The 26880-nt window shown below is 35.7% G+C and overlaps 1 protein-coding gene across 8 annotated transcripts in view; it reads left to right on the top strand.

Annotated features, from left to right (window-relative positions):
- Stxbp5l (syntaxin binding protein 5L) overlaps window positions 1–26880 on the top strand; it is a 286076-nt gene that overhangs the window by 212866 nt on the left and 46330 nt on the right. For 4 of the 8 annotated variants that reach the window (XM_076942909.1, XM_076942907.1, XM_076942908.1 and 1 more), the window contains 2 exons: window positions 3438–3503; window positions 22653–22745. In XM_076942909.1, the coding sequence (XP_076799024.1) occupies window positions 3438–3503; window positions 22653–22745 (159 nt within the window). The remainder of the gene's footprint in view (window positions 1–3437; window positions 3504–22652; window positions 22746–26880) is intronic. The other 4 variants (XM_034515170.2, XM_034515168.2, XM_034515169.2 and 1 more) reach the window with 1 other exon arrangement.

Below are 26880 nucleotides of genomic sequence, written 5' to 3'. Positions count from 1 at the left end.
AAATTTTTATAAAATCTGCATAACTTTTTCAGCTATGCACATTACTCACTAATCATTATAGTTCTTTCATAGTTATTTTCCTGTTGTTCCAAATTACTTTTCTTAATATTTCTGGTTTTAGTAATCTTTTCCTTTTTATAACCTGCTATTTCTAATTAAATGTCATACATCAAATTCAAGAACTATTTAAGATAATGTCATAGTGCTCCTGTAAATTAATATTCATTATTTATTTAGTTATAAACTAAATAGTTATAAACTTTCTTGTATTTAGTTTTTATCTACAGGGCAAAACCTGTGCTCAAGACCATTTGCGTTTATTGATGTATACTCTCAGGTTAATAGTAATACTTATACAGGCTCAGTCTTATTTATGAAATAAAAAAGGGGGAGATGTGGAGAGCTTTTGGGGCTGCTGGGCAGGAATCTGACATTGTCCAAGGACAAGAAAATGGGCTTCAGGCAAGAATTTGACATTAGGCTAGAACAAAGAAGTAATTTCAGGAAAGAATTTAAATCTTAGGCTAGAACAAAGAAGTAATTTCAGGCAAGATTCTAAATCTTAGGCTAGAACAAAGCAGTAGGCTTCAGGCATGAAAATGACTTAGGACAAGGAAGTAGGCTCAGATATTTTGGTCATCCTGATAAGCCCTTAGAAACAGTGATCACAGGAGTGATCATGGGACTCTATTTACTGTCTTGCTTGTTCCTTGACTATTTGCATCTATTGTATTGCTAGTTCCTCAACCTAGAACTGACCTTAATATTTGCATGTAATTAAAATGGTACAAAAACAGATTGGGAAAAAAGAAAAAAAAACAAGAAAAATAGTAATACTAATATAAGGTAATATTATAACAGTATAATGACAGAAAATAGAGATGTAAAGGTGGGGTAATCTTACTAAGTTAAAACAAATCTTAAAAATTTCCAATGAAATCTGAAATAGATCATATGACATGCCTTGAAGTTTATGCTCAAAACCCTGAGAAGAAAATCCTGAGATCTTCAGTTTTGTACCCTATCTTTTGTATGTTTAGAAACACAAAGACTTATGATTGTATCACAGTGTCAACACTATAGTAACACACTGTGAAAGCGTCCAGACAAGGAGAAAGAGCTCCTATACCTTGGATATTTTGAAGGCTTTGCAACCCAGGTTTGTATAAGTACACTGTGTAATGTAAGCACAATGACAGGATTATTGGAGATTTGAACATACTCTACTTGTAAGTGATAAATGACTCTCATTGTAGATCAGTTTCTGTTTAAGCAGTATCAGTGATTTACTCCTGTGATCTTATTTATTCAAAAATGTATTTACACACTCAACTCTTCAGACTTACAATATGTTATGAACATAGGGGTTAAGGGCCATTTTCATAATAAATTACGTTTTCAGCTTACAACTTTTATGAGGGTTTCTTTTTCTGTTCCTATATTAGTTTCTTTTCTGTTGCTTTGTTAAAAGCAACAGATGCAACTTGAGACAGAAAGTGTTTGTTTTGGCTTACAGGTCAAGAAATAATGCAGTCCATCATGGCAGGGAAGGGATAGCACTAGGAGCATGAGGCTACCCAGCAGTCAAGAATTTGAAAAGAAAAAAAGACAAAGCAGGAATTGGGGGCCATGCTATAAAACCTCAAGGCTCTACTCCAAGGACACACATTTCAACCACAAAATTCCATCCTTGGCTCCATATGCTCATGGCCATCTCATAATATAAATGCATTTAATAACAATTTTTAGATCTCCATATCTTTAACAGGCATGCCAGTGTTTAAAGATACAGAGTCTCTTCTGAGACTCGGGGCAGTCTCTTAAGTGTAAACCCTGTAGAATAAATAATTTTTAAAAATTTAAATATTTCATTCTTCCAATTTAACATTGGCATAGAGTATGCATTCCCATTCCAAAATGGAGAAATGGAAATACAGTGAAGACAGATGGGGCCAAAGCAATACAGAACTCAACAATGAAAACAGAGAGTTTTGTACCATGCCCAGTATGCAGAGCTTCAGTGTCTAAGGGCTTATGTGGCTCCACCCCTCTATCTGTGTCTCCTACAGTGTGTGTCTCCCTCTAGGACAGTTGGTACTGCCTGGATACAATCCTCCTTGACAGGTATCACTTGGCTCTGACATACCCAGCATCTTTATGTCTTCATCACAACTTAGATTTCATCTTCACAGCCACACTCAGTAGTCCTGAAGGCCTCCAACCTTGCTGTACATTGCCTTGACTCATGGCTAAGACCATGGAGGATGAGCCATAATCCTTTCAATCTTATATCTAGAGCAAGTACCACATAGATAACACTAAAAAGCCTACTTCCAGCCATAATAGAGTATGATCCCATTGGAACACAGTTGCCATAGCTTCTGTATGCCAAACCAAAAGTAAAACAGCAATAAACTTTAGGGTATTGACTTCCAGAAGCAGGAAGACCCTCAAATTCTCTCCTGTCACAACTTGGAGGCTTTACTGGATGAGGTCTTATCCTCAAAATACCTTTTCTGTTGTATCTGGCTTTTCTTTAATGACACTAATCTCCTTAACAATAACAGCCTTATTTTCAGCATGTACCTTAACTATAATCTTTAACTTCCTAGTATTCTTGTCCTCTCCAAATTGTACTTTTAATGTCTTGTTTGCCCTATTTGTTGCTCTTGTGTAAATGTAATCAGGAATAACAAATGGCACAAACCAAATGTTATATTGGCGTAAAATTTACTCTACCAAAAATAATTAGTCTATTACTTTTAATGCAGCCTCATGCAAATTCTCAGGACATGGTCAGAATGTATCCATATATGGCCCTGTCACACAAATGGCCCTGGCCCCATTCTTGATAGAGTTCTTGTCTCTCATGAGCTGGGCCTCCACTGTCTGTGTTTCTCTCATCACTCCTGTCTTCCAGAATAAAGAAAAAGGTGATGGGGGAAATAAGAACAAAGACAATTTTCATCATTCACAATACCTCTTAAATATTTCTGGGCATGGAAACAAAGATGTATCCATTTTTTTTTTCAGAAAGTGATAAAATGGAAGGTAAGAAATAAGAGGTTGATAATGCAGTGTTTGTTGTAACTTGATGCCACTGAATGAGCCACTTATACATAAAATACTAAAAACAATTATAAAAATTTAAATCTGTAGTATCTCTTAAAAGATCTCTCTAAAATCAATAACCTCCTGGAGTAGAAGACTGTATTATATCTTTTTAAAGCATTTTCTATCTCCTATTATTCTTGGTACATTTGCTAAGGAGTTTAGTCATTTATAAAGTATGGTTGGTTGGTCCTTTATTAAATGCTTGAAGCAATAACAAAATAAGAATTACCTATGAACTGTCAGCAAAATTTATCTCTCTTCTCTCTCTCCTTCCCTGTCTTCCTCTCTTCCCACCCCACCTTCTCTCTCCTTTACATTTTCAGGCTTAACAGAGCTGAATGATAGTCCAGTTCCCCTGGAACTTGAGCGCTGCAAATCTCCCACTTCAGGTAAACATAATGGTATTTTTCAAGCTTCTGGTAATTCACTGAAGTAAGCTGTTTATTTGCTTTCATAATTTCTTTTAAAATTGGTACTTAATTCAATTTTTAAAATTTAATCATAAGTAGCTTTGTTTCGAAAATAAATACAAATGATGTCTTTTAAAATATCCTTGGTCCAGCCAGGTGGTGGTGGCGGTGCACACCTTTAATCCCAGCACTTGGGAGACAGAGGCAGGTGGATTTCTGAGTTCGAGGCCAGCCTGGTCTACAGAGTGAGTTCCAGGACAGCCAAGGCTACACAGAGAAACCCTGTCTCGAAAAACCAAACCAAAACAAAAAAAATCCTTGGTCCAAATAAAAATAAGATCAGATATGAGTGTAATACTTTTAATTATGTCTTATAGAAAGATCTTTTTATCAGATATGTTTAAAAGTGCCTAAAAAGTGACAAATAAAAATGAGTAATAGATCCAAAAATTGTCATCTATTGGTAGAGCTAAATTTGTGAGAAATATAAACTTTAGGTTCAGACAAAAATTAAAGAGTGTACCTAGGGCACTTGTTTATGAAATGTATATTTATTGACAAATTACAATGAAATCTAATGTGGCATAAAATAAAACATCTTTAAGATTAGTATGAGCCTACTAAATATACATATAAAAACACAAGGAAAAGAGAGTTCTAGAGTTAAATCTTTAAGGCATATAAATAAATATCTATACATGGTAGGATTCTGAGCAGCTACCTATTTTTTAAAAAAAATTATCAGATAATGTATCTCAAAAATTATTTAAAATTTTTAAGTATCTATTATTCTGAATTTTTCAAAATATATAACAATGTATAAAATTTTACTACCTAATTATTGTGTGTATCTTTCATAGTGGATAAACCCATTCCTACCGAATAACAGAAGTGATTGAGGTATAGTTAAATGGTAGACTGTTTGCCTAGCATGTACAAGTCACTGAGTTTTGGTACCAGCAATATAAAAACTTCTATTTCTCAGAATAACAAAAGATATCATTACTTTTTATTTACATTCTTTTTTTTTAATATATATGGAATTGTTAACATTTAATAATGCTTGTCAAAGCATGTATCTGGATTTTAGAAATTCTTTTAGAATTGTAGCATTTCTTTAATTTGCTCTACTTGTTACATGTTGCTAATTCTTTCTCCTTGTTCTATAGGAATGTAACCTAGCTAGAACCTATTGTGTGCTGTGTGACATTTTTTTTTTTTTAGTAAAATAGTTCAGCTCTTGTTTTATTGCTTTTTAAAAGATAATTTTATTTGCATGCATATGAGCCTACAAGAATAGATGTGTACTATATATGTGCAGGAGCTTGCAGAGGCCAGGCAAGGGCATCAGATCTAGAATTGAAAATAACGTTTTCAGTTATTGTGAACATGTATGTTGGGAACCAAACTGGTTTCTCTGCAAGCACATTACTCTTAACCATGGTGCTATCTCTCTCGCCCCATGTCGATTTGATCTTAAGATGCCTAATGAACTCTTCTTTCTGCATCCTCAATGGCACCATCGTGATGAAGGAAGTCATTGCCTAGTATCTAGAGTAACACAAAATGTTCTAGCAAATGCCCTGCCTTTTAAACTCCACTCACTGTTCGTTCTTCATGTCATGTTGCAGAATTAATTTCTGTAAAGTATTACTTTGCTCATACTTTTTGTAGTTAGAAATATTTCATATAATTCAATAGCCCTTATCAGATTGTTGTGCCAACTTAACTTTAAATTCTCTTCCTTAACCTGAGTTTGAGTAATAAACATTGAATTCTCCCTTCCATTCTATTCTTACACATTGTTTCTGTCCTTTGAAAAAATAAATGTATTGTTAGTTTTTTGTTTATTTTTTGAGACAATTTGTATTTGAAAATAAACAAAAACGACATCTACTTTATCTCCATGTTTTATGTAGTTTACTCTAATCACCTTTGCATTGACTTGTAAATGCAGGTTCATAAGGACCTGAATCAGATCCCTAGATGACATGCAAAGGGCTGGACAGCATGGCAGGTTCTGATACACGGGCTCTAGGGGTCCAACTCAGGTCCTTGCACACTGCAATAGGCACTGTAATCAGTGAGCCTCCTCCTCCTCTTCTCTTCCTCTTCCTCTTCTTCTTTTTCTTCTTCTTCCTTCTTTTCCTCTTCTTTACCTCCTCCTCTTCTTCCTCCTCCTCCTTCTGCACAAAGGTTTAAGTAATTTTTGGAATTACTTACTCTTTAAAATTTAAATACCATTTAGTCTTGTTTATTTTTAACATTTAATTTCTACTTTATTTATATTAATTACTTCTGCTTTCCTTTTACTTTATTTTTCCTTTTCAACTTTTTATAGTATATGCTTAATTTTAATGTTCATTATTTATTATATGTTTCTATAATAATTCAGTGCTAAATTTCCCTTTGAACTACACTGTAAATGTAACACAGTTTTATAAATGGTAATTTTATTAAAATCATTTTTGTGCAATATACCAATTTTTTCTTTTTATTAGAAATAGATTTTTTCTCATACATCATATTCTGATTATAGTTTCCACTTCCTCTACCTCTTCAACCTCCCTTCTCCACCTCCCTTCTCATCTGGATCTACTCTCCACCTCCCTTCTCATCTGGATCTTTCTAATTTCTGTCTTTTGTTAGAAAGCAAACAGGTTTCTAAGGAAATATAATATAATATAATATAATATAATATAATATAATATAAAAGAGAAAACAAAACAAATAATTAGGACAAAACAAACAGAAGGAAAGCTCAAGAAAGGCACAAGAAACAGAGTATACATACAGAGATTCATTTGTACACACATTCAAGAATTCCATGAATACAGACAACTGGAAGCTATAATATATACATCAAAGATCCATTGGGTTAAAAAAATAAGGGGGCTAGAGAGATTGCTCAGTGGTTAAGAGCACTGATTGCTTCTTTCAGAGAAACTGGGTTCAATTCCCAGCACCCACACAGCAGTTCACAACTGTCTATAATTCTTAGATCTGACACCCTCACACAGACATATATGCAGAACACCAATGTTTTAAAATTCAACAAAATAAAATAATTAAAATGATTAAATAAAATTTAAAAGATAAAATTAACAAAAAAAAAAAAAGAAAGAAAGAAGGAAAAAATCCTTGACAGCTATGAGAAAAAGAACCTCCAAAGTGTTGTTAAGTTCTTTTTTTATTGGCCACCTACTACTGGACATGAAGTGAAACTCCATGGGAGAAAATTAAATTTTTATTTGCAAGTGGTTATCAATTGAAGATAGCCTCTGAATTGACATTCAGAAGCACTGGGACCCCATGTGGTGCCAACCTGCAAGGTCCTGTGTATGCTGTCTCAGTCTTGAGTTCAAATGTGTCTTGGTCTTATACTTAGAAGGCCTTGTTTTCTTGGTGTCCACCATCCCTCAGACTCTTGCATTCTTTCTGCCTCTTCTTTTACAAGGTTCTCTTGGCTCTGAGGAAGGGATTTGATAGAGACAACACATTCTAAGGTCTTTTACTCTCTGCATCATGTCTGACTGTATATTTCTTCCCATCTGCAACAGTAAGAAACTTTTCTGATGATGGCAGAACAAGACACTGATCTATGATCTATAACTGAGTGTCATTAGGAGTCAGTTTATTGCTACTTTTATTTTAGGGTGGTAGTATCTGCCTTTCCTCTAGGTTCCTAGGCTATCTAGTCTCAGACTCTTGGCCACTCAAATAAAGTCAGGTATGGATTCCATCTCATGGATTGGGTCTTCAGACAAGTCAGATATGGTTGGTCACTCCCACAAGCTTTGTGCCACCACTACTCTAGCATATCTTGCAAGCAAGACACAACTGTAGATTGATGGTTTGTAGTTGGATAGTTGTTTGTTTCTCCTTTGGTAAAGAACAGGGTAACCTTCTAATATCAAGAACACTAGCCCATAGGTGTGAAGATTCTATGTAGACATCAGTTCAACAACTCTGTGTTTAATGAGTTGTATAGATATTGTCTTCAGCTGTGTGGCCTTGCTGTCAGTTTATGGAGAAAACTTATAGTTTTGGCAACAGCCTAATATGTCTGGGGTTTCCATGGACCCCTTTGGCTAATAACTCAATGTCGGCACTAAAAGGTTTGTCTGTTGACAAGAGATGGCCAGTTAGGTCTCTGTCTCTCCAGTTGTTTGATGATTTGATGCTATGTTTGTGTTTCAAGAAGCTTCTACTCTATTAGGTTCTCATATAACCCCTTAAATGGCCCTTAATACCCCTCCCTGCATCCCTCCTCATGCTCCTCTCCCTTCCTATCCCCACTCTGTATTTCTATTTCAGTCTTCCTTTCCAATCTATTTTGGTTGCCTTTTCTAAGACAACTAGCTGCACCCATCAGTCCTTACTGTATACCTAACATCTTTAGTTTTATGAACTGTACCTTATGAACTGTACCTTAATTATTATTACAACAACTAATATCCATATATATATATATATATATATATATATATATATATATATATATATATAATATTTGTCTTACTCAGGATGATTTTTTTCTAGTTCCATCCATCTCTACCTATCTCTACCTATGACTTTCATAATTTCATTTTTTAATATCTGAATACTATTCCATTTTTTCTCTATTCATTCTTCTGTTTAGGGACATTTAGGTTGTTTCCAATTTTTGCTATTATGAATGGAACAGCAATAAATATAGATGAGCAATTTTCTTTGTTGTAGGATGAAGCATCCTTTGGGTGTATACCCAAGAATGGTATAGCTATATCTTGAGGTCTATCTATTCCAGGTTCCTGAGGAACTGCCACACTAATTTCCATAGTAGCTATACTAGTCACAGTCCCACCACAGTAGATAAGTGTTCATTCTGCTTGCTTTACATCCTTGCTGGTATGAGATATTATTTGCTTTATTGATCTTAGTCATTCTGACATGTATGATGTAAGCTCAACATAGTATTAATGTGCATTTCCCTGATAGCAAGGGATGCTGAACATTTTGTTGAATGTTTCTCAGCCATTTTAATTTCTTCTTTTGAGAATTCTCTATTTAGATCTATATTCCATTTTTTAAACTGAGTTATTTGTTTTCTTGATGTCCAACTTTTAAAGCTCTTTATACATGTTAGATATTAGCCCTCTATTAGATATATAGTTGGTAAAAACTTCTTCCCAATCTGTAGCCAACCACTTTGTCCTAATGATTGGTGTCCTTTGCAGTAAAAAGCTTTTCAGTTTCATGAGGTCCCATTTATTAGTTGTTACTAGACCCTGTTCTATTGATATTCTCTTCAGAAAATCTTTTCCGGATGAGTTCAAGACTATTCCCTGTTTTCTATCAGGTTCACTGACCTTATGTTGAGGTTTTTGGAGTTAAATTTTGTGCATGGTAATAAATATGGATTTATTTGTAGTCTTATACTTACAGACATCTAATTTGATCAGTACCATTTGTTGAAGATTCTATCTCTTTTCTCCAGTTTATATTTCTGGTTCCTTTTTGAGTCTTCCTTCCCAATCTCTCCATAACTATCTATTCTGTTTTCCTTTTCTAAGACAACTAGCTGTACCCATCAGTCCTTACTGTTTAGATACCTCAAAAATCAGGTATTTATAGGTGTGTTGACTTATGTCTGAGTCTTCAATAGTACTCAATAAATCAACATGTCTGGGGTTTGGGGTGTGTGTGTGTGATGCGTGTACATAGATACCATGCTTTTTCTAATTGCTACCACTCTATAGTTTAATTTGAAATTGGAGCTTGTGATAACCCTAGCAGTTTTTTTTTTATTATTGTGCATTTGTTTTAATTTAGCTATCCTGGATTTCCAGCATTTTCATACGAAGCTTAAAATTGTCCTTTCAGCTTCTGTGAAAAATTGTTGAAATTTTGATAGGATTGCATAGAATACATAGACTATTTTAATAGGTTGGCCATTTTCACTCTATTAATCCTACCAGTCCAGAAGCATGAGAGATATCTCCATCTTCTGATATTTTCTTTATTTCTTCATTTAATGTCTTAAAATTTTTATTTTACAAGTCTTTTACTTGCTTGGTTAGAGGTACCCCAAGATATCTTGTATTATTTGAGGCTATTGTGAAAGGTGTTGTTTCCATGATTTCTTTCTCAGTCCATTTGTCATTGGTATATTGGAGGCTTACCAATGTTTATGAGTTAATTTTGTATAAGCTACTTTGCTGAAAGTGTTTTTCAGCTGTAAAAGTATACAGGGGTAGTTTTTAGGGTCACTTATATATACTATCAGATCATCTGCAAATAAAGATACTTTGTCTTTTTCCTTTATAATTTGTATCTCCTTGATCTACTTCAATTGTCTTATTGCTCTAGCTAAGATTTCAGTACTATATTGAATAGGAATTGAGAGAGTGAACACCCAATCTTGTTCCTGATTTTAGTAAAATTGTTTTGAGTTTCTCTCCCTTTAAGTCGATATTGGCTGTGGGGTTTTTGTACTGTTTGTTTGCCTTTATTATGTTGAGGTTTGTCCCTTGTATCTGTAATCTCTCCAATACTTTTATTATGAAGGGGTATTAAATTTTACCAAAGGCATTTTCTGTATTTAGTGAGATAATTTTTAAATTTTAGTTTCTTTATATGGTGGATTACATTACTTATCAGTTTACATATATGTTGAGCCATCTCTCTAAGATGAAGTTTACTTGGTCTTAATCTTACTTGGTACATGATCTTTTTGTTATGTTCCTGTTTAAGTGCCTGTGGTTACTGATTGGGCCAGTATTACCTGATATGGTAGCAAGGAATTAAATTAGACCAGGTTGGAGAGGCCAGAGGAGGACTGAGACTATGCCAATTTTATTGGAGCAATCAGACTCTTTATACCTTTATCAGAAACTGAATATGATGGCAATTGCCAGGATCAGTACATTTGTAGTTGCCAAGATACAGTGATGTGTGCAAATTATACAGGGTACATAAGATTAGTGTCTAAGACCAATTGTCATGTCAAGTTTTCATGCTTTCTTGACTACAAAGGGAACATACAGAGAAACACAAAGCAACCTGAACACTTCACTGCCTGAGGGAGTGCATCAGGGACCAGAAGGCACATTGTGCCCCAGGAGCCATGCACCCTAACCAGAAAAACTTATTGAGCATGCCTCTCAAGGCATCTAGGCTAGGCCAATCCCAGGGTTCCCTGCATTCCTGGATTCAGTGTGGAAGTACTTTATTGAGTATTTTTGCATCTAAGTTCAGAAGAGAAATCAATTTGTAATTCACCTCCTTTGTTGCATCTTTATATGGTTTGGGTATCTGAGTGACTTTGAGCTCATGAAACAAATTGGGGAGTGTTCTTTCTGTTTCTCTTTGTGGAATAATTTGAGGAGTCTTGACATTAACTTTGCTTGGAAAGTCTTGTAGAATTCTGCTTGTAATGCCATCTGGCACTGAGATTTTTCTTGTGTTGTGGCTAGTAGACTTTTAAATATAGTTCCTACTTCACTGGGGGATTATAGGTCTGTTTAAATTGGTAATCTGATATTGATTTAACTTTGGTAAGTGTCATATGTCCAAAAATTTATATATTTCACTTAAATTTTCCAAATTGTAGGAGTAAGATTTTTAAAGTACTTCATTATTATTATTTTAATATCCTCTATGCTGGCTCTTTTTAAAATTATTTTTTACTTATTCACTTTACATCCTGCTCACTTTTCCCTTCTCAAATCTTTTCTTCATCCCCCTTTTCTTCTCCTCTGAACTAGTGGAGACCCCCTGGGTACCCTCCCATCCTAGCACTTCAAGTCTCTGCAAGGCTAGGTGTCTCCCACTGAGGCCAGACAAGTCATCCCAGCGTGAAGAGCATATCTCACAGACAGGTAACAGCTTTTGGGATAGCCTCCACTCCAGTTGTTCAGGACCTACATGAAGACTAAGCTGCACATCTGCTACATATGAGCAGAGAGGTCTAGGTCCAGCCCATATATGTTCTCTGGTTGGTTGTTCAGACTCTGAGAGCCCCAAGGGTCCATGAGGTAATGTCTATCTTTATTACTGAGGTGTGTTTCTTGTATGCAGCAAAAAGGTGGATCCTGTTTTCACATCCATTCTATTATCCTGTGTCTTTCTATTGGGAAATTGAGTCAATTGATTTTGAGAGATAGTAATGACCAGTGATTGTTATTTCCTGTCATTTTGATGTTGGTTGTGTTAAAGTGTGTGTGTGCGCGCGCGTGCGTACATGTGCACACGCACTTTCCTTGCATTTGCTGATAAGGAATACTTATTTCATGTATTTTCTTAGATATAGTTATATCCTTCTTGGGTTAGAGTTTTCCTTCTAGTATTTTCTGCTAAGGCTGGACTTGTGGCTAGATACTGTTTGAATTTGACTTTGTCTTGAAATATCTTGTTTTTCTGTCTATGTGAACACGAGTTTTGCTGGGTATAGTAGTCTAGGTTGGCACCTGTAGGTTTTTTTTTTAGAGGTTGCATGATATCTGTCCAGGCCCTTCTAGCTTTTAGAGTCTCTGTTGAGAAGTCTCCTGTAATTCTGATTGGTCTCCCTTTGTATGTTACCTGGCTTTTTTCCTTTGCCACTTTTAATATTCTTTCTTTGTTCCGTAGATTTTGTGTTTTGATTATTATATGGTAGGAGGAATTTCTTTTCTGATCCAGTCTAATTGTATACTATAAGCTTTTTGTATGTTTATAGGCATCTCTTTCTTTATGTTGGGAAACTATTCTTCTATGATTTTGTTGAGACTATTTTCTGGGCCTTGGAGCTGGGACTCTTCACCTTCTATTCCTATTATTTTTAGGTTAAGTTTTTTTCAGAGTATCAGATATTTTTATGTTTGGGTCAGGAAGTTTTTTAGACTTAACATTTTCTTTGACTTATGTATCAATTTCTTTCATTGTATCTTCAGCATCTAATATTCTCTCTTCCATTTCAAGTATTCTGTTGGTGAGGCTTGCATCTATTGTTCCCATTCTCTTCCCTATGATTTTCATCTCCAAGATTTCCTCAGTTTATGTTTTCTCTATTGCTTTTATTTCTACTTTCGGGTCTCACACAGTTTTATTTATTTCCTTCACCTGCTTAATTGTATTTTCCTGTATGTCTTTAAGGGATTTGTTTCTTCTTTAAAAACCTCTATCTGTTTGATTGTATTTTACTGTGTTTCTTTAAGGGACTTATTCATTTCCTCTTGAAAGCCCTCTATCATCTTTATAAGATTGGATTTAAGGTCATTTTCTTGCATTTCAGTTGTTAGGATATCCAGGACTTGTATTAGAGAAGCTGTGCTTTGAATGTGTCATATTTCCTGACTTTTGACTGTGTTCTTTCAAGGGCCTTTAGCAATCTGGTTGGTTTTGGTCCCTGGATGTTCTTGTTGTAGTAGGTATTGCAAAGAGGGGTTAATCGTGATGGTCCTGGCACGGCAGGCCTCTGATGGGTATCCTTGGATTATATGGCTCTGAATCTACATGTGTGTGTGGTTTAGGAGCCTCAGGTCTGATGAAGGTAGGATGAGAGGTGGCAGTAGAATGAAGGTCTCCCTGGGCTAGCAAACTGTTTAGAGCAGCTTGACTGGGCCAGAGAGCAGGGAAGATCTCTATGTCTGCTCTTATGCCCTCTTTACATTTCTAATTTTTGTTAGTTGATATTCTCTCTGCCTTTGTTAATTTGGATTAGGGTTTGTCAGTATTATTGATTTTCTCAAGGAACCAACTCTTTGTTTCATTGTTGTTAATTTTTATTTAATTCAGCCTTGAGTTTGCATATTTTTTGCCTATACTCCTCTTGGGTATACTTACTTATTCTTTTTGTTCTATAGCCTTCAGGTGTTCTGTTAAGTTGTTAGTGTGAGATCTCTCCAATTTTCTTATGTAAGCACTTAGTGCTATGAACTTTCTTCTTAGCATCTTTTTTATCATGTCCAATAAATTTTGTTGTGTGTTTGGGTTTTGTTGAATTTTAGTAGGGAGTTCAGTTTCTATGACTTTAAGCTTTCTGTTCTTTCTGTTGTTGTTGATATCCAGCTTTAATCCATAGTGGTCTCAGGTGGAGGTGGGGTAGGGTTTATGTGTAGTAGTGTTTTCCCTCCTTTAATCTTCTTGTTTGGGATTATATATCCCTTAAGTTTTCTTAGGTTTGATTAACTTTTTTAAGTTGGAATTTTCATTCTAGTCCTTTTTTGGCTTAAGTGTTTGTGTGTGTGTGTGTGTGTGTGTGTGTGTGTGTGTGTGTGTGTGTGTGTGTGTGTGTGTGTGTGTGTGTGTGTGAGAGAGAGAGAGAGAGAGAGAGAGAGAGAGAGAGATTTGGTTTATCATAAAATGTCTTACTTTCTCCATCTATTCTGATTGAATGTTTTACTAGGTAAAGTAATCTGAGCTCCCATCTGTGGTCTCTTAGAGTTTGTGGAACACCTGTCCAGGCCCTTCTGGCTTTTAGAGTCTTCATTGAAAAGTCTGGCATTATTCAAATACAACTGTTTTCATATATGACTTGCTCTTTTCCCTTGAAATTTTTAATATTCATTCTTTCTTCTGTATGTTTAGTGTTTTGATTATGTGCCAGGTCAAATTTCTCATCTGGTTCAGTGTATTTGGTGTTCAATGTGCTTCTTGTATCTTGATAGGCATCTCCTTTTTTAGGTTATGGAAATTTCCTTCTGTGATTTTGTTGAAAATATTTTCAGTGCTTTTGAAATGGGTTTCTTCTCCTTCTTCTATCCCTATTACTCTTATATCTAGTCTTTTCATAGTATCCCAGATTTCCTGAATGTTTCATACTAGAGGTTTTTAAGATTTAATATTTTCTTTGACTGACCTATCCATTTCTTCTGGTGTGTCTTTAGTGCCTGAGATTCTCCCTTCCATTTCTTGTATACTATTAGTTCTGAAGTTTCTGTTCAAATTCTTAAATTTTTTATTTCCAGATTTCCCTCAGTTTGGTTGTTTTATTGATTGTATTTCCACTTTCAAATCCTGAACTGCTTTATTCATGTCTTCCCACCATTTGTGTTTTCATAGATTTTTTTAAAAAAAGGGATTTATTCATTTTTCTCCTAAAGTACCTTTATCATATCCACACAGGCTAGTTTAAGGTCTTTTTCTTGTGCTTCAACTATGTTGAATTACTCAGTACCTGTTGTAGTAAGGTTGTTGTGCTCTAGTGGAAACATAATGTTCTGGCTATTATTAATTGTGTTTTTATACTCACAACTAAGCATCTAGGTTTGGGAAATTGTAATTCTGTGTCCTGGTCTTATTTTTGTTCTGTGGGTGTAATATTCCTTGGTTTATATTGTTCTCTGGTTCTTAAGAATATGGGAGCTATGCATTAATCATCTCATAACAAAACCAAAAGGAGAAAACCGCATACACACAATGTCACCTACAACAACAAACATAACAGAAACTATCATCTGTCTTTAATATCTCTTAATATCAATGGACTCAATTCCTCAATAAAAAGACATAAGCAAACAGACTGGATATCCAGCATCTTGCTGCTTACAAGAAACACACCTCAATTACAAAGACAAATGCTACCTCAGAGTACAAGGCTGGAAAAAAGTCTTCCAAGCAAATGGTCCCAAGAAACAAGCCAGAGTTGGCATCCTAATACCCAATAAAATAGGTTTTCAACCAAAAGTTACCAAGCAAGGTGGGGAAGGATACTTTATACTCATCAAAGGAAAAATCCACCAAGAGAAAGTCTCAATTCTGAACATCTATGCCCCAAATGCAAGGGCACCCACATCCATAAAAGAAATTTTACTAAATCTCAAAACACACATTGAACCCCCAGACAATAATAGTGGGAGATTTCAAAACCCCACTCTCAACAATGGACAACAAACAGAAACTTAATAGAGACACAATGAAACTAATAGAGGTTATGAACCAAGTAGATTTAATAGATCTATACAGAACATTTCACCCTAAACCAAATGAACATACCTTCTTCTCAACACCTCATGATACCTTCTCCAAAATTGAACATATAATCAATCATAAAACAAACCTCAACAGATGCAAGAAGATTGAAATAATCCCATGCATTTTATCAGGTCACCATGGACTATGTATATTCCTGGTAAGAAATTCTTCTGGGATCTGGCTAGGTATAGGCACTGGGGGTTCTATGTAAAAATGTGTTTCTAAATATTGAGAGATGACACTTAGGAATAGGGTTGGGTTAGAGGGGAAGCTGAGGGGATCCAAAGGAAGAAGAATAGTAGGATGTTCCACCAGGATCTGCTTAGTCCCTGGAAATGAGGTCAGAAAATGGGGAAGAAACTGATGGTCTGCTACAGAGCTGGTAATGAGATTGGAGGATTGAATTTGGAGGAAAGAATGGAGAAGTAAAAAATATCTGTTATCCTGTTTGGCTGGTAGAAGTGGCCTGTGGGTTCTCAGATAGTGCTTGATGAAATAGGGGGCTGGATAAAGCAATGAGTCAAGGGAAGGTAGATCTGTGTGATCCACTGCAGATGGGATTGGGAGTAAAGGGAGGCTGCAGTAGGTGGTGTGCTACAGAACTAGGATTAAGACAGTCAAAAAATATGACCTAGAATTGTTTCTATCTAAAAGAACTACAGGTACAAAAATGGAGAAGAGACTGAGAGAAAAGCAGTCCAGTGACCAGCCTCATTCTGTTGCATATATTTCTAGAAGGGGAACATCACACATGTAAATGTGAATATTTAGCAAATATAATACTGTTGAGAACCGCACTACCCCACGTTTGGGGACCACAATGTCGGGGACCACTCTATCAATGTTGGAACACGCACTGTCAAGAGCCTTAGGGGCTAAGTTGTTAGAGCCCGCACTGCCCCAAGCTGCTCTTATTCGCGGGTCAGGGTTCAGCAAGAGAGAGAGTGAGGACGAACGTGAAGAATGGAGACCAGACAGAGTGTGATTCAATCCCGTTTATTGTTCAGTCTCTCTTCTCTCCAAGTCTCTTGTTCCTAGTCCAAGTCCCAAGTCTCAAGTTTCTAGTCCCTAGTTTCTAGTACCAAGTCTCAAGTCCTAATCCTCATTCTAAGTTGCTAGTCTCTTTCCCAGTTCCAAGTTCCAAGTCCAAGTCCAAGTGTCTAGTTCCTAGTTCCAAGTTCTCTTCCAAGTCCTGAGTTTCAAGTATTCTCTTCTTCAATATTCTTCAAGTATTCTGAGTCTCAAGTCTCAAGTCCATTCTTGTTTCCAGCTGTAATAAGTCTCAAGTCCTAATTCCTAGTTCCAAGTTGCTAGTCTCTTTCCCAGTTCCAAGTTACCTGCTCCAAGTCTCAAGTACCTAGTACTCTAGTCCAAGTGTCTAGTTCCTAGTTCCAAGTTCTTTCCAAGCTTCAGTCTCAAGTCTCAAGTACTTTCTTCTGTCTACCTCTGCCTTTTATATGTCTCACTTCTAAGTCATGCCTTTAAGTCATGCCCTTAAATCACGCCTTTAAGTCTCACACACCCAAGGAAAGATCCTGGGTATCTAAAAGAAGATGTTATCAGAGTGTGCTCAGATGTTGTAGGCTGTTGTAAACAAGTCTCTTGTCAAGGTATATGACTCAAGATGGCTACAAGGATGATAGCCACCTTCTGTCGGCTCCCCACATAATACCAGTGAATTTTCTAAGGTAGTTTACCAATTTACTTCCACTTAAAGTGTTCAGGAGGTTCATTTCTTTCATATACTTCCTGATATTCAATGTTAGGGCACTTAATATTAAAATTATAGTTATTTTGAAGTATATACAGTATCATCTCTGTAGAATTAAATTGGATTGCACATCCCTAATGTCTGATGATTTTGAAGAGTTCTCTATGTACTACATTTAACTGATTTTATAAGATGTTTAATTCTTTTCCTCATTGTGATTCAATCACCAACTTCTCTTTATTCATTTCTTATTCATAGGCATGTTTGTGTGTGTGTGTGTGTGTGTGTGTGTGTGTGTGTGTGTGTGTGTTATAAGTCTTTGGCTACATGTATATGCTACTAAATATCTCTGGCTTTCTCTTTACTTTCTTAAAGTCAGTGCTAGTTCTAATGTATTTCAATTTGACAATGTTTTATTTTATTGGAATGCCTTATGCCTTTTTGTTTAAAGAAAAATTTTACCCACTATGATCATGAAGCAATTTTTAATACTATCTTGTAGAAGTTTACTGTTTTATATCTCACATTTAACTTCTATTTGGAATTTATCCTATGTATAATATGAGGAAGAAGCTATTTAACTATCCAAGTGATATTTACATAAAAATTACCCTTACCTTCACTACCCAAAAGTGGAGCTTTTGCTATTAGTCAATGCACTTCACCATGTGGTGTGTGCATGTATACATATGTGTGTGTAGGTTTTGTTTTCTATTCACAACAAATGTATACCACTTATTCAAATCACATGGTTTTAATTAATATAGCTTCATAAATATAGCTGATATTGTAAATTCTCCAAATTTTTGGTTCTTTTTCAAAATTGTTTTATATATTCTAATTTTTTAACTTTTAAGAATAATTTATTAATCAGGATATAAGCATGTTTACCTATTATTACATTTTGGTTATAAATTAATTAGGTATAATACACATGCATAACAATATTGAATTTTCCCTATTTATTACACATTTATGTGTTCCTTATTGTAGTAGTAATTTTTAATTTTCATTGCAGAGGTCTTTTTAATCTTTCATTAGACTTATTCTTTTTATTTTTCTTTTTTTAGTAGATATATTATTTATTTAAAATACTGATGTCATTCCCTTTCACCATTTCCCTTCCTTAGAACCCCCTATCCCATCCCCCCTCCTCCTTTTGCTTTTATACCATTTTAATTACATGAAAATATTAAGGTCAGTTCTAAGTTGAGGGACTAACAATACAATAGATGCAAATAGTCAAGGAACAAGCAAGACAATAAACACAAATAGTCAAAAAGCAAGCAAGGGTTAAACCCAAATATGTAAACACTCTCATGATCACTGTTTCTAAGGGCTTATCAGAATGACCAAAGTATCTGAGCCTACTTCTCTATCCTAGCCCAAAGTTATTTTCATGTCTGAAGCCTACTTTCTTGTTCTAGCCTAAAATTTAGATTCCTGTCTGAAATTACTTCTTTGTTCTAGACCAATATTTAGATTCCTGCCTGAAATTACTTCTTTGTTGTAGCCTAAGATTTAAATTCCTGCCTGAAATTATTTCTTTGTTCTAGCCTAATTTCAGATTCCTGCCTGAAGCCTACTTCTTTGTACTTGGCCAATGTCATATTTCTGCCAAGCAGCCCATTTCCTTGTCTTTGGCCCGTGTAAGACTCTTGCCAAGCAGCCCCAAAGACTCTCTGCCTCTCCCTGTTTTTTATTTCCTTAACAAGACTGAGCCTGTCTTAGGTCATTCTGACAAGAATGCCTTCCTTACCCATCATGGAATATGCATTATTCAAAGCAATGCATTTATGTCTTAAGTTGGTAAGACTCTGTGCAGACTCTTACCTGTCCTTGGCTTGCCAGCCTGTTAATTTAATAATTCTGTCTGGGGGTCCATTTTCAGGTTCAAGCCATATACTTTGGCTACCAACATGTTGATGTTATTAAAGACAAGCTTTAACACAATGGGCAGGAATAAAAGTATTTCCAGGACAAAAAGGGCTAGCATGATCAAGCTATATATTCCATTCTTGAAGCTTAACAAAAATAGAAATACTGACCTCAGGCCATGGGTAATTTTATCCACAGTATCTACTACATCAATTCACAGCAGAACAGCATTTTTGAAATTCATAAGCTCACTATGCAAACTTAAAACATCTAGAGAGGTGTTAGAATTATGCCAAATACCCTCCAAGTGTCTTTAAACTTCTCCCTAATTATAATGACTACCACTGTAAATTTTAGAACTAACATGAATCCAATAGTATTTAGCATGACACTGGAGATGGCTCCTTACCCTTAAATTCTGAACCTCCTTCCAATAATTGGAATAGGATAAAGAGCAGCAATCTGTTGTTCCAACTGCCTATCTAAATACTCTTGTATATTTGACACGTTAGTAACTTTTTTTGCTTAATGATTAACAAAAGTAGCTGTCGTAATTTCTTTTGTCAAAGCAATTGCAGAAGCAGTGGTGCTAGCAATTAATGTAATTAAAGCTGTTATACCAGCAATAATCAAGCCCACTACCCTCTTGCTTCTGCTTAAAGCCTGACTCATTTCTTCCTGTACTTGCAAACTATTTTTAGAATACCAAAGTTCTGTGATATTTAGGGCACTAAAACAAAAGCTAGTTGATAGACCTCTGTAACCGAAATACCGGATTTCAAAACACAAACACAACTAGAAGGTGTACAATCAATGCAACTTACAGTTTATACTGTAGAAAAAAACAAAAGTAACTTTAACTTGACAATTAAGAGCCTTAACACATGTACTAACACTTGTTTGAAATCTAGATCCTGTCCCAACTTTATCTCTTGCTAACATAACATCATAGAGAACTGCAGCTAACTTCCATATATGTCTCTGAAAGTGTCCAGAACCAGCCTTCCAAATGAAGACTGTTATTTCCAATACTGGGTTGATTTCTAGACCAGTCCATGATTGAGTCTGAATAACTGGTCACATTTAATAACAATACAAGAGTCATTATAGCTTCTCTTTTTGATTCTCTGTTCCACTGGGTCTAAAAAGTTGAGGCAAGGCATCTTGTCCCATCAGGGGTGTAGGTAGGCAATGGTGGGTCGGGAACATATGTCTAATACAGTTTCCCAGTTACCACAGGTCAGCATCATTCTTTGTCCTGGCATCAACCCATTGCTCTGGTGGCCACCATGTTCCTTCAGCATCCTACACTCCTAGGCGTGTTAGAACTCCTGGGAGTCCAGCCTCCTCTGGGTTTTGGAGGGTTGGGTGCAGAGCTGAAGCCTTAGGGCTGCTCCAGTTGCAGGCACAGCTCTTTTTTATCTTTCAATTATTATAAATATGATTTCATTTTCTAGTCATTTGTGGATAGAATGTAAAAACATAATTAATATTTACAAATTACACTTGTGCCCAGCAAACTCATTAAATTTACAAATTCTACTTGTTTATAAATTGTTTTGGGTCATCTACATATTTAATTATATTCCCAGTGAAAATGGCATTTCTATTTCTTCTTCTAAAGAAAAATGTTGTCTAATGCCTCCATGTAATATTGCATAGATGTAATGTTAGCAACTTCTTTGTTTCTAATCTTAGGGATAAGGCTAAAATAAGTATAATAATTGCTGAATGCTTTTGGTTATTATCCAACCTTTATCCCTGTTTCTGTAGTATTTATTCTTTCATGGGAGGTAGAGAACCTCTGGAAATACTACTGCACTTCTCTGAGGGCAGTTCAAGGGGCTTGCATGTGATCAAGTAGATTTTTGCAAAACAGGACAGTTTGAATACCTACGTGTTTTGTTTCTTGGAGATAGTCATGTATTATAATGGAATTTATTTATCACTTCAATTCTAAAAATGACAGTTTGGTGTATCTTCCTAAATGGAAGATATATTATTTTCCCTATGAAAAAGTTTTAAGATTATTTCTTCAGTAATAATTTTCCACAAATGATCTTAGACCTTCTCCAACCCTTATTAAATTTACTAAAACCACATGGTAATGGTCAATGTAAGTCTATTCTAATAAGATAAACTAGAACTTAGGGAAACAGTAATTATTTTATAGTTCTGTGTTCTCAAAGTTTCTTATACTCTAATAAACTACAAATAACATAGATGAAGGTACAGACTATAAAGTATTTCCTTGAGGTAATGAAAGAGAATAGCATGTGGATTGGGAGTTGTAGAATCCAGTGGGCCAACTGGAATCTGGCTCTCACTATTCAAAATAATATAGTATTTTTTATATTGGTTTTCATTTATTAAACTATTCAATGATTATTTTCGGTTTTCACAATAAGACATGCTATCCACTGAAGAAAAATTAAGAACAGAAAGTAAACATATTATCACAAATGGAGGTAGAGTCCACTTGCAGAAATAAATAGTATACTACTAATAATTTTTAAATCAATAATTTCCAAAGCTATGAAACTCTTTTGCACTCAGAGTGTTGTGTAATTTTTGTCCTGTACAAGCTCATCTTCCAAGAGGGTTAGATAGGCACTAATGTATTCAATCCTAAACCCAGTCACCTGACAGAAGTATAATTTTCTAAAGAAAATGTACCCCTTTGGGTCAAAGAGTCACAAACTCAACAAGCTTTTGATTATAGGGATATATCTTCCCAAAAACATGGGTCTTTTTCTAATCCTTTGCCTGGGAGAGCATCCTCTTCTATGTTCCCATCAGGTACCAGACTCCTTCTATTTCTGTTATTACCATCAACCTTATAGTCTATATTTCCCATAGTCCACAAAAAAACTTATTAAGCAACCAAGTCCACAAAAACCAGGATGACAGATATTTATTTTTATTAAATATGCCTTTATTAAAATGTCATAAAAGTGGTGTCATAAAAATAGTCAAGAACAAGGACCAACTTTGTTTTTTTAATCCTTGATCTAAAATCAGTGGCCTAAATTGTGTATTGTGTACATCTAATATCCCAGTGCATCTTCAAAGAAACTACTTTGCCCTCCAAATATGTGTGTGTGTTTGTATATGTATGTGTATGCATATGTATATATATAATATCTCAATATCATAAATATAGATATATAGATAGAGATAATGTGTTAAATAAAGGCACAAAATAAGGCTGATGAGTTGGCTCAATGAGTAAAGTACTTGTCACATAATCGTGACTACTGTAGGTCAACTCCCTAGTACACACATACATGTGAGGCAGTGTGCAGTCTGCTTGTAACCCCAGCCCTTGAGAGGCAGAGATAGAGGATCCCTGGAACAAAATGGCTAGCTAGTGTAGCTACATCAGCAAGCTCTGGATTCAAATGAGAAGCCCTGCTTCAATATAGAGGATACTGAGTGATCAAGAAAGATACTTGACATCTACCTTTGATGCACGCACACACAGCCCAGCACAGTTAAACACAGGCCTCCCGTGTAGTAATTAGGAAATTGGCCTTTAAGATATATTCTTACTTTACTCGGGCTGAGAAATTCTATGCCAATAGTCTTGTATTCCCTTCCTTTAGGACTTGCTACCAGAACTCCTGAGGCAGCCCCAGGCTTTTATAGGAATGAAATGCCAGCTGTGAGACAGAGGAGTCAAGTGCACCACTTGCCAGGTGAAGGTGAAAATCTTTTCTATGAACAAACGAAATACTCATTTCTTCCCAATTTGCTTCACAGTTTAAGATTTGATTCTCACTTGTACTGAAAACACAGGTCAAAACATGACAAATAAAGGCAGGTTACTGGAAGTATTTATTCAAACCAGAAATACTTAGGTTATGTTGTAAAGTAGGGATTCATAAGGCATTTTTTGTCTTGATCTTGAAATGTTCCATAGAATTTTGATATTTTTAAAAAATCATACAGCTAAATAACTTCAGGAAGCCTATAAGAAAGTAGGACAGGACAAACAAGAAATTCAGAGGAAATTTCAATGCCCATCAACCAAAGAGATTTTATTAGAATAGCCATTAGCCTATATAATTCATTGAATTAATTTTGTTACCAGCAACAACCAAGATGATCACCATTACTCTATCAAAGAATTGCCATTTCAGAAAGCTTTCCTGAAGAATTATCCATTATAGGTTTTATCATCACAATACTATGCAGAGGCCTTAAAACCTGAAACTGCTTGTTGGGACCAAAACAAACTCAAACACAAGGCTGTGTACCTTTTTAAGAAAGTTATACAGGGGCTTGAGAGATGGCTCAGTGGCTAAAAGCATGAGCTACTCTTCCAGGGGTCTGGGTTCAATTCCCAGCAACCACATAGTGGCTCACAACCATCCATAATGGGATCTGATGCCCATTTCTGGTGTGTCTGAAGACAGCTACAGTATAAATTAATTAAATAAATAAATCTTTTAAAAAGACAAAGTCATTCATTTAAAAGTGGATATGGCCAGACTTGTAACTTAAAGAATTATTAATGTTATAGATGCCAAGTAAGATCAGTAGCCAAAGAAGATAACAGTAATTGTTAAAGTTTTATAAATAGTTTCTATTTTTATCTGGTGAGAAAATTAAAGCTCGAGTATTTCAATGGAAAATGGTAAAACTTTTAGTTATTTATATTTGGTTGGAAAAACCTAAAGATTTTATTCCCCCAGTGTTCATTCATCAAATGGCAAAATCAATATAAAATTTACATAATAGTAATTATTAAAATTATATGATGAAACAATGAGATAGATGTAGCTGAGTTATGAGGAGGATCATATGAGAGAAAAAAGGTGATATAAATAGTAAAAGGACTCTGATTAATCTGCTGGAAACAGCTCAGTTGACAGTGTACTTGGGTAGCATACCTGAAGCCCTGAGTTCAGTTCCCAGCACAGCACTCAGGAAATACAACAGGAGGAATCCTGAAGGTAACATTGTCCTCAGCCATTGAGACTGAAGCAGGACTACATGAGGAACTATCTCAACAGAAATAAAAATTAAACCTAAGTTGGTAGCTACTATCAGTAAATGGGTCTTGAGTCAACTATGGGATGCTTTCTTTGCTATATTATTTCTTTTATGTCAGATGTACAGAGGTATAATTAATATAGAGTAAAGTTTAACTTTGTAAATACAACTCAGTTTTATTTCCTTGGTTTTATTTTTATTTTCAAGAAGTATGCTACAGAATATTAAAAATAACAATAAGTTCCTAATAATTTTCCCAGAACCAAACATGGCTAGGGTCATAAGAAATCAACTGGAGCTGGTGGGGTAGCTCAGTAGTCACAGTTGTTAGGTTCTTTTCTAGCATACATGAGGCCATGAGTTTTTTTAGAGATGGGGGAGAAAGTATCAAACTCTAATACTTGTTGAAACAATATTTCCTGACACAGACCAATTACCTACCATACTGTTCTGTGCATGACTTCCTGTAAATCAATCCTCCACAATAAATCTGTTCTGTGTGAGGATGTGCAATATGAACAATGTGACCTAGCAGATTTTTATAGAGAATAAGTCATTATGGACCAAGTGTGTGACATCACTCTTAAAAAAGACATTGGGGTCTCAGAAAGTACTAGCTTGCCATATCAAAAACAAAAGTCAAATTTACATACTTATAAATACTCATAATAAGAAAAAAGATGCCCTCATTTAAAAACATATAACCAAAAAATTTTTTTATCAAGGAAAGAGCCAAAAAACATAACTAAGAACTACATGGCTTCTCTTACATGGGAAACTGAAATGCACTACAGATAATGTTCCTCATGGAAGTTTCCTCTGAAAAAAGACCAGTGAGCCAGTTGTTACTCATGAAGGGTTTATAATATTGTTTGTCAAACTGACAACATTTGAACTTCAATTTGTTTGTAAAAAAAAAAAAAAAAAAAAAAAAACATCTTAAAATACAAATTTCTGCTAACCTAAGTCTCTTCAAGTGTTTTAGAATCTGATGTGTGGAATGTTATGAATGTTTCATTGTTTCAAACTCGGGCCAATGATAAATATTTTCATTAAGAGTTTATTCTTGAAAAGAAGGAACTTCTGTAGCAGTTGTAACAGCATATCAGAGAATTACCCAAACAGATGAAATGGAAAGAATTGAGTAGGGCAGAACTATGTGCGGTGGTGAGGCTATCAGCATGAATAGCTCTGTGTATTCTTTGAACCAGAATTCTTCAGTCCTCTTGTGTGCTAGTCTACCAGGCACTAAGACAATTCATTTCATCTTTCTTTGACTAACATTATTATGAAGTGAATGTGGAATGTATGCTTTAGCTTAATTAACAATAAAAAAGAGAAATTTAGAGGACTACATGATCTTGGTCACCTTATATAAATTACATTTTACTCAAACCAATAGACTCTGCTTTGACATTTATAAGTCTCAGTTTGCACCTCTTGAGTAAGTGATTCTTGCTCTCACATGCCAGATCTAAAAGCACTTGGAGAAAACTCACTGGCACTTCAGGCACTAATTATGAATAAGCATTCTAAATATAAGTTTAATATTATTTGCCTTTTATTCTCTGACACTTGAACATATTTCCCTAATCTGCTCTGCCTGCATTAGGGTAATCTGAGATATATCCCCAGCACAATGTTTGAGATACCTCAACAGATGAATAGTAGTTAATTCACAGGGAAGCTGAAGAGAATATTGAATGCCTAGTAACAGAGGCCTGTTATCAGCATTGCTATTAGAAAGGTTCCTTCATCAATCACTCATCTACTCACCCTTTTTATCTCCAGGTAGCACAATTAAGAGCAAGGTTTGTAAGAATGGTCCTAGGTTTCTGATGAGCAGTAGTTTACTGTTGGGAGCCGACTTTTAGCAGAAAGCGGCTATCAGCTTTGCAGCCATCTTGAGCCATATACCCTGACATGTGACTTGGATTACAATAGCCTACAACAGCTGAGCACACTCCGATAATCTTGGTTTAGATACCTTGAGATTAAAGGTGTGTGAGATTAAAGGTGTGTGAGATTAAAGGTGTGTGATTTAAGAGTGTAATTTAGAGATAAGATTTAGAGACAAGACCTAAGGGCATGATTAAAGGTGTGACCAAAAGGCGTGGCTTAGAAGTGAGACATATAAAAGGCAGAGACAGAACAGATCAGAATCAGACACATCAGACATTAGGCAAACACAGCCAAGAGTAGACAGGTAGCAGGCACTTGGGAGAGAACTCGGAAGAACTAGGTAGTAGGCATTAGGCACTTAGCACTTGGAACTTGGAGGGACTAGGAGCTAGGGACTAGGCACTAGGATTGAATTACACTCTGTCTGGTCTGCATTCTTCGAGTCCGACCTCACTCTCTCTCTCTTGCTGAACCCCAACCCGCGGACCAGAGCAGCAGCTTGGGCCGGGATACAGTAGCAGGCAAACGCAGGGCGGCCCGGGCCTCAACATTTTGCTTGGGCCGAGACATTTTTTGGCCGCCCCAACGTGGGGCTAGTGTGGACCCCAACATTTTTTTTGTTGCCCGAACGTGGGGCTAGTGCGGTTCCCAACATTTTTTGGCCGCCCCAACGTGGGGCTAGTGTGGACCCCAACAGTTTACAGAGGGTCAGAACGGTGGTTGGTAATCTGGGTAGGTGCTGAGATTTCAAATGCTAGATTATCTGTGAAAGCCAAAGTCATTTACCATAAATGCTAGAATATTGGGGGTGAGTGTACCATAAGAATGATGGGTGGGGAGCAACATTTGGGATATAAATAAATAAAATAATTAAGAAAAAAGTAATGATGTGGGAGAGGGGCTGGGGATGTGGTCAGTTAGCAGAGTGCTTGA

This window comes from Arvicanthis niloticus, chromosome 12, assembly GCF_011762505.2.
Source record: "Arvicanthis niloticus isolate mArvNil1 chromosome 12, mArvNil1.pat.X, whole genome shotgun sequence".
NCBI classification, from domain to species: Eukaryota; Metazoa; Chordata; class Mammalia; order Rodentia; family Muridae; genus Arvicanthis; species Arvicanthis niloticus.
The sequence above is the reverse complement of the archived record's forward strand: the minus strand, read 5'-3'. Positions and strand labels throughout refer to the sequence as shown.